At 42.2% G+C, this 17,772-nt stretch overlaps 1 protein-coding gene across 1 annotated transcript in view; it reads right to left on the minus strand.

Moving 5' to 3' along the window:
* The window catches only part of ST8SIA1 (ST8 alpha-N-acetyl-neuraminide alpha-2,8-sialyltransferase 1), a 143,917-nt gene extending 130,864 nt beyond the window's left edge, over positions 1–13,053 (minus strand). Inside the window, exon 1 of the mRNA XM_047067144.1 lies at positions 12,480–13,053. Coding sequence (XP_046923100.1) covers positions 12,480–12,715 — 236 coding nt within the window. The 5' untranslated portion in view covers positions 12,716–13,053. The remainder of the gene's footprint in view (positions 1–12,479) is intronic.
* Between the last annotated feature and the right edge of the window lie 4,719 nt (positions 13,054–17,772).

A 17,772-nucleotide genomic window follows, 5' to 3' on the forward strand; every position in this document is an offset into this window, starting at 1 on the left:
AATTTGGCCATGTTGGCCAAAGACTCATTAGAGCCAGCTAAGCGGGGCAGGGAGTGGGGTCAGGAGTTAGGCCTACCACGGCATGGTTGGAGCAGTTATTAGGAAAAAATAAAATGACCGTGTTTTTACCCCAAATTCTATTTCCAGCCCCTCCCCTTCCTGTCAAACTCCCTCTCTTCTTCTTTGTTATGGTAGGGTGGCTCCTTAGCCAAGATCAGTTGCTAACAAAGTGAACAATCCCCAGCCAAGTCAGCCAGCCTCATTCTCCCAGTAATTGAGCTCTGCTTTCCCCCATGGACTTGTGTATCTTTTAGCAATTTTTTAAAGGGCTTTTTCTCTCTTTACATGTCACATGCTGCATAGGTTAACCAGAATCAAAAGATATTATACAGATATTGTAACTGTACAGAGGCCTCTGACCTCACAATCATGATGCAGGCCAAAGCCAGAGTGGACGAGAAGAGGGACTTTGGCCCAAATACAGACACAGCTAAATTCTGAAAGTGAAGTTAAACCTGGGCTTGTTTTTCCTCCATAAAAAGGAGTTGAGAGATTTTTTCGAGAATATCATTGTTCTTTCTATAATGTATGCTGTGTGCTTACACATTCTAGGAGGGGAAGGCCCCTGTCTTCCTGGCTAACTACTTTATTCTCAGCATCTAGCTGCAATGCCAGGCATAAAGAAGGCACTAAATAGTTATTTGTTGAACAAAGGAATGAGTAAAGGAGTTAATTAATGATTGGTAGTGAATATTGACAGCATGGAGTCTCAATATTAGGCAATAAATGAAACTCCTTTTAAAGGTATTCGTACAGCCATCTACAGGCCTTGCAAGCAATCTAACGTTTTCATTCATAAAAGAAATACTGGTTAGACAGTAAAGAATGTGAGGAAGGATCAGAGACCAACGAATATAAACAAGACTCCGTCTCTGACCCTAAAGCACCAAAGCAACAGTATGTATAGCCGCTTCAAATAGGTGCAAGAGAGGGGAAGGACAGAGGACAGAGATGATTTAGTCCAATGTCAACACAATCGATTGCCAACACTCAACTTCCAAAACCAACCCAACAAAATATCATCATGGGGTTTTTGTGCCTTTTTACTGCACCCTTATTCCTCATATCCCAGGGGGATACAATCTGCTCCAATTTCAAGCCCAAGACTTTCAATTTTAGTAAATAGGAAAATGACTCTTAAAATAAGTCATAACATCTGTTTTATTTTTTTATTTAAGACATCAATCCTTTTCCTTGAAATCTCTACCTCATCATAAGGAAAAATTAATTTTCCTTTCTCAATTATAGTTTTTAACTGCTTAAATCCTAGAAAAATAGTATAAATTGTCCCATAAAGGCATTTTTTAAACAAAAATGAAACACAGAGCTAGTTATCAACTGTACGGTCATGAAGAGAATAACTGTGACAGAGGAAGGCACATGTTCCAGTGCACTAAATAATTCCTCATAGAGAGGTCTCCATAGTGCTCGATGAGTGGACTGCCACCATTCATACCCAGTTATATGGGAATCTTTCCTAGTTGCCTTCACCTCTTGAAAATTCCCTAAGGAGAACTGCATCACTAAATGTTCACAATCATTGCACGCTTTCTATTGATGCAATAACCGTCCACATTGAAATGGAGGAAAACTCAAATCTGTCCTTAGCCAAAGTTGAAGATTTTCTATGAACAACCAAAGAAGCCAGTTATAAGAATTGATGTCAGGGTGGTGGGGGGAAGTCAAGAAACTACTTTTAGAAATTTATACTAAGAAAATAAACATTAAATGTTTAAGATGTATACACAAGAATGTTCATCACAGCATTATATACAAAGGTGAGAAATTGCAACAACATAAATATACAGTAACAGTGGATTAAATAAATCTTAACTATCCTAACAAAAGAAAATCTCAGCCATCAAAAAGAGATGCTGTAGCTCTACATATATTGCTATTTAAAAAATTCACAACACACTGTCAGATTCATTATATATTTTTTAATGTTTTTATTTATTTTTGAGAAAGAGAGACAGAGTCCAAGCTGGGGAGGAGCAGAGAGAGAGAGAGGGAGAGAACACAGAATCCAAAGCAGGCTCCAGGCTCCGAGCAGTCAGTACAGAGCCCAATGCAGGGCTTGAATCTACAAACCATGAGATCATGACCTGAACTGACGTTGGATGCTTAACCAACTGAGCCAACCAGGTACCCTCATTATATTCCTGTTTTATAAACACACAGAGAAGCATTGAATAGTCTAGGAAAATATACACGAAAATATTAGCAATGTGTGTCCCTAGGTGATTAAATGTCAATCACTTTTACAAATGAAAATATTGTTGCTTTTATCATTTAAATGTCAAACTTGAGAAAGCAGAACTGTTTAAAGAAGCTTTTTTATTTCACATGCTCAGGATTTACCAAATCTATATGAAGAAATATTTAAAGAAAAAATCTAATATGCAAATTTGATATCCTTGAAAAGGATCCTTTTGAAGAAAGTAATTTCTTCCGATATGGTAACATTTAAAAAGCTCACAGCAGGGGCGCCTGGGTGGTTCAGCTCCTTAAGTAACTGACTTGATTTCAGCTCAGGTCACGGCTCAGGTCATGACCTCACAGTTGTGAGGAGCCCACTTTGGGCTCCATGCCCAGCATAGCACCTGCTTAAAATTTTTCTCCCTCTGGAAGCACCTGGGTGGCTCAGTGGGTTGAGTGTCTGACTTCAGCTCAGGTCACGATCTCGTGGTTAGTGGGTTCGGGCCGCATTAGTGGGTTCGAGCCTTGCGTCAGGCTCTGTGCTGACCGCTCAGAACCTGGGGCGTGCTTTGGATTCTGTGTCCCCCTCTCTCTCTGCCTCTCAAAAATTAATAAACATTAAAACAAATATATTTTTAATTAAAAAAAAAAAGATTTTCTCTCTCCATCTCTGTCCCTCCTCAGCGTGTGCATGAATTCTCTTTCCAAAAATTAATTAATTAATTTAAAAAATAAGAAACTCACAGTAAATAATGTTTGCCCCAAATGAAAATCATAAAACAATTTTCTCACAAGCTTTTAATTATATGAGAAAATGTCAAAGATATAACACTGAGTGGATAAAGGGGAATATAAAACTAAATATACAAAGCATACACAATTATGTAATACACATATGCAAACAACTATGCACAAAAGAAACCGGGTTCATAATGAAGTACTTCTGAGGGAGGGAATTGTGAGTGGTTTTTTTTCTCCTTTTTACTACACTTAAAATTTTTCTACAGTACGTATCTATTACTTCCAAAATCAGACAAATAAGGAACACTATAAGTTTTTTAAATAAGCACAGAGTACATAAAGTCCTGTATATATTTGCTGTACCAATAATTGAAATAAGTAATTTGTTCCCAAAAAGCCTGTTCTCATTACACTCACTTGGAAAGCTCTGGTACTCTGCTACGTAAGCCCTGAATAATAAAGAATGTGTAACTCTGAATTCACTGCAGCTTCCTCCTGGCACCTAATTAAAGGAGTGACACAGCTCCCCTGGTCTTGGCTGCTTCCCTTTCACACAATGCCATAGCTAGAAGACAGTCCAACAGAAAGGGAGAAAAATCAATCACTTTGAAACTCAGCATAAATATCTGAAACAGACCAACCATAACCCTTGGAACACCACATTACTCAATTTCTTACTAACTTGACTAATGACACTAGACCAGACTAAATTTTATAAAATCAGGAACCATGTCTTAACTTTAACCACTGTTTCTCAACACCAATGTGGTGTACAACAGGCATTTAGTAAATGTGGATGAGTGAATGAATGAATGAATGAATGAATAGGGGATTTATGGCTGGGCTCTGTGCTCTTCCTTAAAATTCTACTGGCCATGTTACAGCATCCTTAGCACTAATTCTATGAAAGAAGACGCTGTGTCATAGGGTCACATTTCATTAGATATTCCATTACTGAAAGTGCAAGTAATAGGCATAAGATATGTCCCAGGAAGCAGCTTTTCTCATTATTATGGCTTAATAATTAGCAATAATTCAACACCTAATCCTCTTAAGGTAAGTACTGCCATCCACAGCTAAGGCTGAGAGAGGCCAGGTAAATTTTTCAAGGTCACAAAGCTAAGAAATAAATGACAGAACTAGGATCAAATCCTGATTCTCTAGGGCCCCAAAGTCTGGACTCTTTCTAGGTGGGAATAAGCATCCTGTCATCTCACCCAGGCAGGTGAGGAGGGTTATGGATTCTACACTCATTACTTCAATTATCCTCATAAACCTATGAAGAAGATGAGCACATCATATACCACTTTTCAGATAACAAAACAAAGGGACAGAGAGGTTAAGCAGCTTGCACAAGATCACACAACTCCTGATAGAGCCAAAATAGAACGAAGAACTAAAAAGTACTATAGTTTACTAGGAATCTATCAACTCAATCAGAGAAAATGGATTAATTATACATAGTCAACATCATTTCCAAGATGACTTACAACTATGATGAGAAAAAAAAATTGTTTTTCAGAGTTGCTGCCTGAGCATTTTACAGTACGATAACCCTGCTTAACACCCACAGTCTGGACATTTAGATAAGAACTTAAGTTTAGAATTCCCGCCATAAGTTCCTGCTTTACTTTTTCCTGGGGAACCTTTAAAAATAACCACTTAGAGTTAAGCCCAGAAAATGTTAGTGACCTCTGTTCCAGCCACCTTACAAGTAATACGTGCTCGCTATCCTACTCACAATCTCCGGCTCATTCATGCCCTGGGACAGAGGACTGCCCTTCCCCCAGCTCAATCTACCCCCTCCATTCTAGGATCTGGTCAATATTGTGACTCTACTTCCTTTGCGGGGGGGGGGGGGGGGGGGGAGGGGGAGGTTGAAACTGCATACTCAATCAAAATGACCCTGAATGGGTTTCCTTTTCCCAGAGTGGGAGCTGGGATGCCAAGGGAGCTACCTGCTGCCCTCCGCCCCCCACATGGGTGGCTTGTACCTTCTCATTCAGTAGGTTAGAATCTGTATGTTCTTAATTCAATACACCAGCTCTGGCTTCCTAACCCAACTTTGTCAAAAGACAAACTGGCCACAGCCTACACTAACATATACAACTATTCAATTGATCCAACTAGCTCTCTAGATACTTCTCTCTGAAATGAAGACTAATAGACTTCCAAGTTGCAAAAAAACACATCAATTTGCAAGGCAGAGGACAAAAGCACAAATGTATCTAAATATTTAAAAGCTATAATAAAATCAACAAACAGATAAAAAATATGTTCTATCCTCCTATCCTTTGCCCTGAACAAATATACCCGCATAACCAACTGGAATGCCAGGTGTAAATTTAGGCTTCTCAAACTCCAGCAAGTTTGATACTGGGACATGCAAACCCCCAGTCCCATTTCCAAGTTCCTTCCACAGCCTCTGCCTCCCACAAGGAGCTGCTCCTTGGCCATCCCTTGGGCCTAGGAGTGCACACAGCAATGGAAAAAGCCACCCTGAGGATGAGGGATGGAGAAACAACCCAAGCAGGCAGGTAGGCTGTGGAAGTGGGCTTCGGTCATTTGGGCAGGGAATTCCTGCCTCAAATGTAAATCACGGGGTCGACAAAGTCCCCCTCTGGCCTTGCCCCTTTGCAAAGGGCTGAGACCAAAGGAGGAACAGAGTGAGACCCCTGTGGCTCCTCCTGCCAGAGTCTAAGCGGGGCACTAGTGAGAACCCTAGCCAGCTCTCACATAAGCTTTCAATAGAGACAGCTACTTAAAGTAAGCTTCCCCAAAGGCATCCCCTCACTCCCCTCCTTTAACCAAGTACAATTCATCCACTCCTTTTCCAGTAGCCAAAGTGTTTATGGTTTGCAGTTTCCAGATTTAGCTATTCGTTGCATGTTTTCTGGGATTTTTAAAAGTCCTATGAACTAGGTTGGTTTTGTTTCTCTAAAGCAGTAATTCTCACACAGGGGCAATTTCTCCCCCCAAGAGACATTTTGCTAAATCTGGAGACATATCTAGTTGTTTCATTTAGTGGACAGAGGCCATGGATGTTGCTATGTGTTCTACAATGCACAGGACAGCCCTCTGCAACAAAGAATTATCTAGCCCAAAATGTGAGTAGTGCTGAGACTAGAAAACTCTACTCCAGAGTAAGAACTCTTTCAGAATAGAGAGGATGTCATTTCCTCCTTTGATCCCCACACAGCCAAGCAGAATATTGGACCTCATTAAGTATTTGTTAACTGACTGACTGATTAGCTATCTGGTCTCACACCTTGCTGAAACGTTCATTCACACAATAACTCAATGAAAATTAGTGAGCCAGGAACTGTGTTCAGCTCTAGGAATGCAAATATCAATGAGCGAGCAGAAATGGAAGACAAATAAACTGATACTTCTAATACAGCACCACTAAAATGCACCTGTCACTACCAGATACTTGTATATCTATGTATTAATTATGTCTCCCCTCAGTAGCTCATAAACTTCAAGAAAGTATTTCTTGAAATTCTTATAGTTCTATACCTATAGAACTATAGTTATAGTTCCAGCATCTTATATGGTAATAATGGTAGACACATGGTAGTAAATATTTTTTGAAAAATGAAAGAAATGCAATAATATGTACAAGGCATTTAAAAAAAAAAAACAGAAATGAGAAGCTTTTAATGCAACCTGGAGAGGAAAAAAGGAGTAAGAGAGGCTACCTTGATGAGAGCTGATATGGACTAAGCACTAATTATATGCCAAAAGCATTTTTCAATGCATTATCTATCCTAATGCTCACAGCAATTTTACAAGAAGCCACACTGTACAGATAAGGAAACGAACAGTGAGGGTGGACTTGCTCAGGAACACGGCAAATGGTGGAATCAGAATTTCAGCACAAAGGTCACTTTGGGACCTTTGCTGTTGACCAGTAAATGCACTGTCAAGAAGTGAGTAAGGAATGGCCAGATGAAGGACAAGGAGTTGTGGCCTTGAAGGAAAGGCATTCCAGTCAGAGTGAATGACACCAGTAAGATCAACATAGCCTGACTTGTTACAAGGAACCATACCCCTTACCAGCATTACTATACTATAAGAGGAACGTTGATGAAACATGATGTTGGAGAAGTAAGCATGGCCAGATCATAAGGGATATGGGTAGCAGTGCCCCATTTATCTAACATTGTCAGGGAACGAGCATAAGGCTTAGAGTCAGATAGCTCTGGGTTGGAAAACTGACCCATCATTTCGTGAATGGACCTATCTGAATCTGTGTTTCCTCATCCATAGCACAAAGAACATACAAATACCTACTTTGTAAAGTAGCTACGAGAACAAAAGATAGGAAATATAAGCCCTGAGAACTGGGCCTGGTATATTGTATGCATCCAGTCAGAGTTCATGATTTATTTTTGCTATTGCAAGTTATTGCTAATGACTTTTTTCACATTTGTAAATCCACAACATAATTGAAGCTTATTTCAAGCACCAAAATTTATTAAACTATCTTTTTCTTTCTTTTTATTTTTAGTGTTTTATTTATTTTTGAGAGACAGAGACAGAGAGAGAGACTGAGAGAGACAGAGCCTGAGCAGGGGAGGGGCAGAGAGAGAGGGAGACACAGAATCCAAAGGAGGCTCCAGGCTTGAAGCTGTCAGTACAGAGCAGGACTTGAACTCACAAACCGTGAGATCATTACATGAGCCGAAGTTGGTGCCCCAAACTATCTTTTTCTTAAACTACTTTTAAAGTGAATCCCAGGGCACCTGGGTGGCTCAGTCAGTTGAGTGTCCGACTTTGGCTAAGGTCATGATTTCATGGTTGGTAGGTTCAAGCCCCATGTTTGGTGTTGGGCTTTGCATTGACAGCATGAAACCTACTTCGGATTCTCTCTCTCTCTCTCTCTCTCTGCCCCTCTCCTGCTCACGCACACATTCTCTCTCTCTTTCTCTCTTTCTCTTAAATATAAACATTAAATTTTTTTTAAAAAAATAAAGTGAATTCCATAAATGTCCCATTTAACAAACATAAACCTTACATCCCATATATACAGATGGCTGTACCTGCCTCCCACCCCCTCCACCCCCAGTGCTGTTCTGTGGCCACCAGGGCAGCTGTAGAAATATCTGAAGCTTCTGGGATACACAGATTCAAAAATACAGACAGAAAAGTTGGCACATAAAGCTAGACGTGCTTAGAGTAGTATTTGGTTCAGAATTTGGGAAAGGAAAGAGGAACATCATGGCTTAGAGTAATGGTTAGCACCCAGTGAATATACAGAATGTTCAAGGCACGTGCGTGTATTATCCTCTATCCCCCAATCCACCAGTAACAGCAATGTGCCAACTCTGCTCAGAGCTGACACGTCCAATGCTCTTGGATACCGGATGTTTGTTCATTTTTCATAAACCACACCTTAAGCCCATTCAGAGATTGTGACCTGGCTTCCACCCACCTCCCAGTCTACCTTCCTACTATGTTCTCTGTGGGAAAATTAATACCTTTTTATACAGGAAGCACAGCAAGCATTTCCACACCTCCCTGCTTCGGCCTTTGCTGCTTCCCTGCCTAGAATATCCTTCTGCCCTCACCTCTTACTCTTACCCTATTTCACCATCCTTCAAGGCTTAGTGCAAACACCATCTCTTCTCTGATTTCCCTCTTTCCAGCAGAATTAAAAGCCATGTTTCCATGAACTTCCCCAGTACTTTGCTTGATTGTTATAACAACCATGTACAAACAGAGGTATGTGGCAAGCAGCATTCTAGGTACTTTCTAAATGCGACCATGTAATTTTCACTGCAAACTTGTAAGAAAGTATTACAAACCTATTTTACAATGGGGAGTCTGAAGCTCTTTAAGTTGAATTTACCAATGATCGAACAACCAAAAAGGAAATCAGCTGGAATTCCAACCACGTTCTTTCAGCTCCCGAATCCATAAATTTTTCTCTCCACTATGCTGCCTCTCTTTGATGTCCCTATGTCCAGTTGGTTAATTAATTATACACAAATATGCCTGTCCCTAGGATTATGGCAAATTCCTTGATGCCAGGGACATGGGCATGTTCCTCTTTATAAATGTGGATGATAATGTATCCATTTATACAAGATTGTTAGGAGAATTAATTGAGACAGTACATTTAAAGCACATTGCACAGTGCAATGCACATTATAAGCTCCTAATAATTTGTTGGTTTTACTGTTGTTGTCGTCGTTACCATGTCTGATGCCAAGGATAAAGTCTGTCACGTAAATTGTGAACTGAAGTTTCTTTCTGACAAGCAAATCAAGTGGGTAAGGCCCTGATGAAAGAGACAAATGCCACTTTGGCTACTACTTGGTTACTCATCCAGAAGCAACAAGAGTTGCAAAGAAAGTCTCCAATATTTCTATGATAGGGCCAATTGATCCCTTAAACTTTCTGTTACCATGTGGAGGTTACAAAAACGTCCCATCCAGTTCAAAACTCTTGCAGCTTTGTTACTTTCTTCCTGCCTTGACCTATGCGATCTGCCAAGGTTCCCCCCCACCCCTAAGAAGTCATACTTGAAGTCTGAGCCAAGAGAAGAAAATCACAAAAGTAAATGAAAGCGCAGAGGACAAAATGTAATGTGAAATTCTAATGCTTAATGAAATGCTCTAATTAGAGCATAATGAAACACTTTCCTTTGTCCTCATAGCATTTAACAGAACTTTAAATCATCCTATTGCTTTACTCATTCGTTTTTGTCAATCAACCCCTAGTAGGAGGTAAGCTGTCTCAGAGAAAGCAATCCTGTTCACTGCTATCCTCCGGGGCCTGATATCTGGTGCACAGTAGTCATTCATTAAATGTTGGTCAACTGACTGATTGCAATGATTTGTATGCATGTATATATGAATATGTGTATGACTTTATACATATACATAACATCATTCCACGGTTCGTAAATAAATATACATATCTCCATACATAAGTGCATACAGTACATTTGTGTACATATATTTCTATCCGTGCAGAAGATGTTTTAGACTGGAAAACACAGACACCTGTTTGCAAAAATTGTGTCTTCTTAACATCATAAAAGCCTCTGACTTACCTATCTAATATTTTAAAAACATACAGTACTGCCCACATACTAACCACCCATTTTTTTAGTGGATTTTATTAAGCATGCAGAGTACAAAAAATTTTTTGACCTAACAAACCAGGATACCTTTATCTTTCAAAACTCCTTGTCCCTAATTATTAGCTTCAGTGTAAAGAAGAGGGCAGTAGGAGCAAAATATTGACCAGTAATGTTTCTCTGCAAATTTGGCAGGTGAAATGCTTCAATTTCTTATGAGCTTCCCAGCAGTCTTTATTTAAGTTGTAACATATACAAAAAGGTGTAGTTCATGACAATTATAATAATTCCATTGACTGGGTAAATGTGCATCAGGTTTTTTTTTATTTAAACCTATACCAACCCTGCAGAGTAAATGTTATTATCCCCTTTTATAAATAAGGAAACTAAGACTCAAAGAGAGCAGCTTGCCAAGGATACTCTGCTGCTTATCTATCTAGTTGTGGCATACTCAGTCTGGAAATTCTACTAGTCTAGAATTCTACTCCAAAGCCCAAACTCTTTTCAATAAGCAACGGGGCCTCTTACACAGTTTTACAGACATTCATCTTGAGGGATATGTGGTAAAGCAGTTTTTTACAGTGTATGGACTTCAATTAGTAATTCTCGGCACACAGAGACTAGACTCAATGACAGCTAAACACACTGAAGATTACCCCAGGCTACTGACAGCAAGGGACAAATGCGTCTCAGAAACGATCAGCCTGTGTTTCTCAGAATATGAAGCATTTTCCACTTCAGTATGTCCTGCAAAAGAAATGTATTCTCTAAAAGAGCTTCATTATTCCTCCTCCTATCCAAAAAAATGGACTCTTTCATTGCAAACCAATGGGAAGTTCTTAACTCATTTCCTTATATTTCTTGGAATGAAAGTGCTTTCTGTCTTTGGAGAAAAGAGTTGCCGGATGCTATACCCTTTGGGTGCCTTTGAGTCGAACAATCAATACTGTGAAGGCAAGAGAAAATTAGCCCTTATAAACTTTTCAGGGGTGTAAGCTTATTTTTAAACTTAATGATAGCTGAATTCTAAAGAGAGGGAAGGAAAGTCTTCCCTCCCAGTTTAAAGAATTCAGCTGCCTTCCTCTAAAAGAATTGGCTATTATCTCTTTGACCTTCTTTCCAGAAGCAGGCCAGAGAAGAAAGAAACCATATGTTTAAAAAGTTTTTTGAAATTTATAGATGTTTCTGAACATTTGTAACCAACGGTAGTGAAAATGTTTCAGTTGGCTCTAGGCTGCCCATATACTGCTTTGGAAAAATCTTAGGCAGATCAAAGGAAAGTACTCTCCAGCCAGACCACTACACTCTCAGGAAGAGCTTCAGCCTTCTCAGCCCTGGGGACTGAAGGGGAAAGGGGCTCTTGACAGTGGTGTGTCCCCTCAACACACCCAGAAATGTGGAGAGGAAGGGGAAGCCACACTGCCTTCCCTCCAATCTAACTACACAACCCCTGCTGCCAAGGACTTATTTTTAGACACTTCAGCTGAAATTCCCAGAAAGGAAGGGAAACTACAACCTCTGAGCGATCTTCAGAGTTCTGATTTCCAACCTGGCTTGCATTTTTTTGTTTGTTTTCTGACTTCAAGTCTCTACCTAACGCCCAACTCCCATCCTCCAGAAGGCATCCACAAGATGTCTAAGTCATAAGGAAAAGAAAAAAAAATAGAGCTGAGAGCTGTAGAGCCTTATGTGATGAAAATTCCAGCTCCCACACATCAAAGGGACATGACCTTGGGGAAGTAACTCCTCCTTCTGAAGACTCAGTTTGTAGTTTGTAAGATGGGAATAATAATATCTGTTATTAGAAAGTTGTTGAGGTTTCAATAAAAATTGCACAGTACCCAGCTCTTAATAGGGCATCAGTAAGGGCTCTGTGTTTTGTCACTGGCACACTGCACAAAGCAGCGGGATCCTGGCTAGGTGTCCATGTTTTTCCTGCCCAAGATTTGTCCATCACTCCCTCATTAGTGATTTGTTACCAACCACTCACCTAACCTCAGGAAGATGCCTCTTAGCTGCTTCTAGTTATCTATAGTTTCAAACATCTGCAGCGCCCAAGAGCTAAATTCTCATTAAGTACAAAGGACAAAGTTAGCCTGGATTCTCCTTCCCACCAGTTATCTGCAAATCGTTGACTATAACTCAGGCTGGGGAAGAAACGCTTCAGGCTTTACATGGGCAAAGCAGGTGTCTGCACATCTCTTGGGGTCAGGGGTGTAAGGACCCCTGACTAAAGTCTTCAGGTTTAGAAATGGCAAAGAAAGGGGGTAGGACAAGAAGGACTGGATGAAAGAGATGCCTCTGCAAGGCAGTCCTAGCCAGTGACCCTGTCCTCGGCGCACCGGGAGTAAAGGACAAGAGCGGGGAGGAGCTGCAAGGGGAGGAGTACCTGAAGACTCTCGCTGCTGTCTGGTTCCTTCTCCACGCCGTGCCCTGTTGCAGCACCCCTTGTACGATCTCCTTCTCGTTGGGCAGTCGGTAGACTGGGAAGACGTAGAGCCAACAGAGGACCACGACGCAAAGGGCACTGGCTCCCACCGGCAGCCGGGTCCTCGGGAACTTCCACGCCAGTACTGCCATGGCCCCTCTAGACGTGTGTCGCCGGGCCCGCCCGCAGGGGCTCATCGCAGCCCCGGGGTCCCGAGGGGGCGGCTTCAGCACAGCGTTAGGCAAAGTGGCAGCAGAGGGTCCCCCCACCGCCGGCCCCCCATGCACACACACCTTCTGCTTTCTGGCTTGCACTGGCACGCACGTTTCTTCGGCCCCCACGGCCCCAAAGGTCAGCGCAAGGATTTTTTTAAATGCAACTTTTTCAATGGTTTCTTTCTAGGGGAAGTGGCCGGGGGGCGAATCACGAGCTACGGTCATGGTCGCTTCCCCTGCAGAAGGCGGGCGCTGGGGTCTCCGAGAGCGCAGAGAGCGGCCGCGGCGAGTCGCTCCCGCCGGTTCTGCAGCATCACTGTCGCCCTCGGCGCGGGTCCGGGGAGAGGCTCGGCTCCCTCCCAGACTACTGGCCCGCGGCGTCCGCTTCTGAGAGATGCTCTGGCGCCCTTCGCCGCCTCTCCCCGCCTCCCGTGCTGCTTCACCGCCAGGCACCCCCCAGACACGCTCCCCGCGCCGCGCCAAGTCCTTGGAAATTTCCACCGCGGCCCGGGACCGCTATCCTGCCCCGGGGTTCTCCGCCTTGCCCGCCAGGACCCTCACTCCCCACCCCTCCCGGAGAAGAAAAGAACTCGCTCTCATCAGTTAATTCAGCGGCGCGCCGCAGCCTTCCGCTGCGCCCCGGACTTCGCAGACAAACGCCCGGGGATTGGTGGAAATCAAGGTCTCCCCCGCCCTCCCCCACCCGCAAATTTGCCTCCTTCGACCCGTTCAGATCCGCGACGCTCGCCTGGAGCGCGCGCCTCTCCCTCCCTCCCTTGTTCTCTGGAGATAGAGGCAAACAATAAAAAATAACCCCCCACTCCCAATGTGTGTATATATTTGAGTATGGCAGAGACTGGCTGATAACCTGACCCTTCGGCACGCGGCCGGCGCGCCGGGGCTATCACTCCGCCACCGTCACCCTCGTCTCTCTACAACCGGTTGGTTATTAACCCGCAGTGAGGCGCGAGGAGGCCGGCGGAGATTTATTCCTTCCTGGGCCCCCACCCCCATTACCCGATTCCGGCGCCCCGGCTCCAGCCGGCGCACGCGCGCGCGCGCACACACACACACACACGCACACACTCAGATACACTCACTCCGATGCTCACGGACCCGCACGCGCGCGCACGGGGAGGTGCGTGCACACCGGGATCCTCCGCCTCGACTCCGCCCTGCAGGGAAAGGCGCTGCTGCATCCAGATGTGCAGGCAGCTGGTGCCCAAGCCCGCAGACCTCGGGACTTGATAATGCCTCGGAGGCGCGTTCATCTCCTCTGCCATTTAGATTAAAGGGCCGTTTGTTCTTAGACCTCTTCCTCTCTCCACCCATAAACTAATCGCAAGCCCGACCTTGGACAAGCGCCACTAGCTGAGGGACCCACGGTTAGCCATTTCAGCTCGCCTTGGCGGCCGACGCACAGCTCGGGTACCTCCTAGCGGTTGCCGATTCCATTTGCTTAGGCATCTCATCAAGCAGAAAGTGTGCAGGGACAAAGAAACCCAGCAGCCTACTAACCGGGTCAGCTTAGTCATCAGGAAACCAGAATCTAGGGCTAAAGCACCGTTTGCTCAGCTGACCAGGTTGCAGCACCCCAGCGCAATCTCCAGGGCTGCTAAGTGACCCGGTATCTTTCTCCAGCATCTTTCTCCACTGAGAGCTGAAAGTTGAGAAGTTGATGTAAAGTTATTTACCAAAAATGACCAAACGACCACTATAGTCTCAATATTCCAACACGACTAAGGCCTCTTAGGAGAATTACCCTCCACGACCGGGCATACCCCAGGAATCTCTGTTATTTAGGTAAATCATTAGCGACGGGAGCTACGAAATTCCAACGTTATATCTTACCATAGTGGAGCCTAATAAAGATTGTTTGAAATGAAGATCACCTGAAGTCCTGCAAAGTAACCAACCCACCTTCTTCTGTTCTGAAAAGGCGAGGGATCTTTCCCAGAGTTGCCATAGCTATGGATAAATCACTTGCCGTCTTTTTTCCTACAATGTAAATAGAACACAACCCATCCCAAGTAAAAGAGATACTTGCAGAGCAAATAGCAAATAAATAAGCCAACCTCCCAAACTAAGACACTGCAGTTATGAAGGGGCTATGTAAATGTTTCCTCATTCAACATCATGGAAATGCATCAAAGTTCTGTCATATTGAGAGACTTCTGTGATGCAATGTGCTCTTTTTCCTTCTTCTGAAAACCAAGATTCTCTTACCTTTGTTGTCTCTTGCCTAACCCTACAATCCAACCTCATTCCCTGCTTTTCCTTAACATGACCACCAAATCTAGACAGGCTTAGCCCTCACCCTTCCAAGTCACACAGGGATCACTTCAGCACTGTTTTGTAGGGTCCACCTCCTTCTTGCATGGGATGTCTTTTTTCTCCTTTCATACAAATCCAATGCATCATTAAAAGCCAACCCAAATGGCTAAAAATTTTGCCCTCAATATGTGTTCCCAGACCACCTAAAATATACACTTCCTGGGATAGGAATTCAGTAAATGTTTGTGGCTTCTTCTCCTATTCCCTTTGACCTACTGCTCTGAACATCTATAGTATTTGCTGGCTCCAAAAAGTAATCAGACATTTAGATATGTTGTACCACTAGCATTTTTCATATGTAACTTTGTCCCAACAACTGGGCAGTGAGAGTATTTGGCCTTGTATATCAAACGATAAGCCTGTGCTCTTGATCCAAATGACTTTTAGTAGGTAGATTACGTATTATTTTCTATGTCTGCATCTGAGTACACAACAGGGTCTACTCAGGACCTAAACTACTTTTAAAATTCTATAAATGTTTATTTACTGAACCAGTAAACATGATGTGTAAAGCTATTTTATGCCATAAGTAAACATGATGGGAGGCACTTTTGTGACATCGGCATTGTAGTGGAAGCCAGTATAAGGGATAAAAACCACCACAGAATTGAAGCCATGGAGAAAAGAGGAAAAAGAGAAACTCTCATTGAGAAGTCAAGAGAGACCAAGATGTGGGAAGATGATCAGAGTGATTGGGACACAACCAATTTACAAGTCAGCTTGGATGCTAACAGGTATGAAGACGAATATCAAGAGTCACATAGAAATCTCTCATTCAAAGATTAAATATTGTCAATTAAAGAATTGTCAATGATTGGACAATTTAAAAAAAATTAATGTCATCCTTTCTTCTGACCCTCTCAAGTTTTTCTTGTCAGAATGGCTTGGAATGGAGGGACAAAAGCATAAAAACATGGCTTTTTCATAGCCAGTTACAACACCAAAGCAAATAGGCTTGTAGAATGAAAAGAGCTATAAATGTAGTTTGTCTAAATAAATGTATTTGCTTATTTCCACTCCCTCTTGTGACCCCACTAAAAGAATAGTAAAGGAATAAAAGAGGCATAAACTCAAAAGAATGACAGAATAGGAAGAGATACAAAAGCAGACAAACGATGTCAAAAAGTTTACAATCAGGTAAACAATTGAACAAGTGATAACTGATAAATCAGAATGTAGGAAGCTCTGAACCTTCAAGTGACTGTGTGTGTGTGTGTGTGTGTGTTGGCACAGGGTGGGGTGTATAGACAGAAGCCAACAAGATTCAAGCTAAATTGCACTATAGTAATCTTGAAAGGCTCAGAAATTAGAGGCACCTGGTACTCCTGGAGGTGGAAGTGATAGGTGAAACCAAATAAGAGGTTTGTTTGAAAGTCTTTAAAAAGAGCAGTGAAAGGCACCTGGGTGGCTCAGTTGGTTAAGCATTGACCCTTGATTTAAGCTCAGGTGATGATCTCATGGTTCGTGGGATCAAGCCCCTTGTCAGGCTCTGCACTAATAGTGCAGAGCCTGCTTGGGATTTTCTTTCTCCCTATCTCTCTGCCCCTCTCCCACTCACATGCGTGGACTCTCTCTCTCAAAAAGTAAATAAACTAAAAAGAAAAGGAGCAGTGAAGCCTCTAGATCTTGTCTCCAAATTGGCTTAAAACACAAGGTTACTTCTCTAGAGAAATTGGACAGTACTAGTAAGATGGCCTACAGATTTTGATATTTGCAGGTCTCCAATCAGACAGCAATATCCTTGACTAATACCCTACGAGGAAGCCCACCAATTGATAAGCTCTATTCACACAGAACTTCTATCCTCTTTTTTAGCTTCATTCTTAGATATAAGAGTCAGGATCCCCATGCATTTGAAGAGAATCTCCAACAGGAACACAGAGACAAAACAAGCAAACAAGAAACACACACAGGAAAACTGGGAGGGCAGCGTGGGGTGGGGGGAATAATGCAGAAAACACAAGAAATCTTCATTAAAAGATGTGATGAATACTTTTACAGAAATAAGAGGTAATCCGTGAACCAAGAACACAAGGAATATTCAACCAAAAATAAAGTCCTTTAAAATTAAAAATATAGTAAACACACAAATTCACAATTCATGGAAGAGTTGAAATACATAGTTGAGGAAGTACCCCAGAAAGTAGGTCAATAAGATAAAAGAGGGTTTTTTTAAGATAATAAATTACAGACTCAAACAGAAAAATAAACATCCAACTAATAGGAATCCAACAGGGGAAAACAACAGAAAGAGGAAAATTTTCAAAGCCATGCTAAAAAACAATCCTAAAATTAATGAATCCATTAAGGGCTCAATAAAGTGAATAAAAAAGACTGATACCAAAGTATACAACAGAGAAATTTTAGAGAAAAAAAAGAAAAACTTGTGAAAGATTTAAAAACACACACCTACAAAGAAGTAGAAATAATAATGATGTTAGATGGATCAAAAGCAACACTGGAAACTATAAGAAAATGGAGTTAGGCCATCAAAATTTTTAATGAAAATTTTTCCCAAACTGGCATTTCTACACCCAGCTCAAATATGAAAAATGTGAAGGCAAAATAAAGACATTTTTAAATGCATAGTCCGAAAAACTTTACTCCTATGCCCTCTTTCTGGGAAGATACTGGAGATACTCCAGTAAAATAATAGGTTTACCAAAAAGAGGGAGCTGAGGATCCAGAAATCCAGGGCTTTCGTG

The sequence above is a fragment of the Lynx rufus genome, unplaced genomic scaffold (assembly GCF_022079265.1).
Source record: "Lynx rufus isolate CCGP_SWC_20201006 ecotype Redwood Valley unplaced genomic scaffold, mLynRuf1.p SCAF_7, whole genome shotgun sequence".
Taxonomy (NCBI): Eukaryota; Metazoa; Chordata; class Mammalia; order Carnivora; family Felidae; genus Lynx; species Lynx rufus.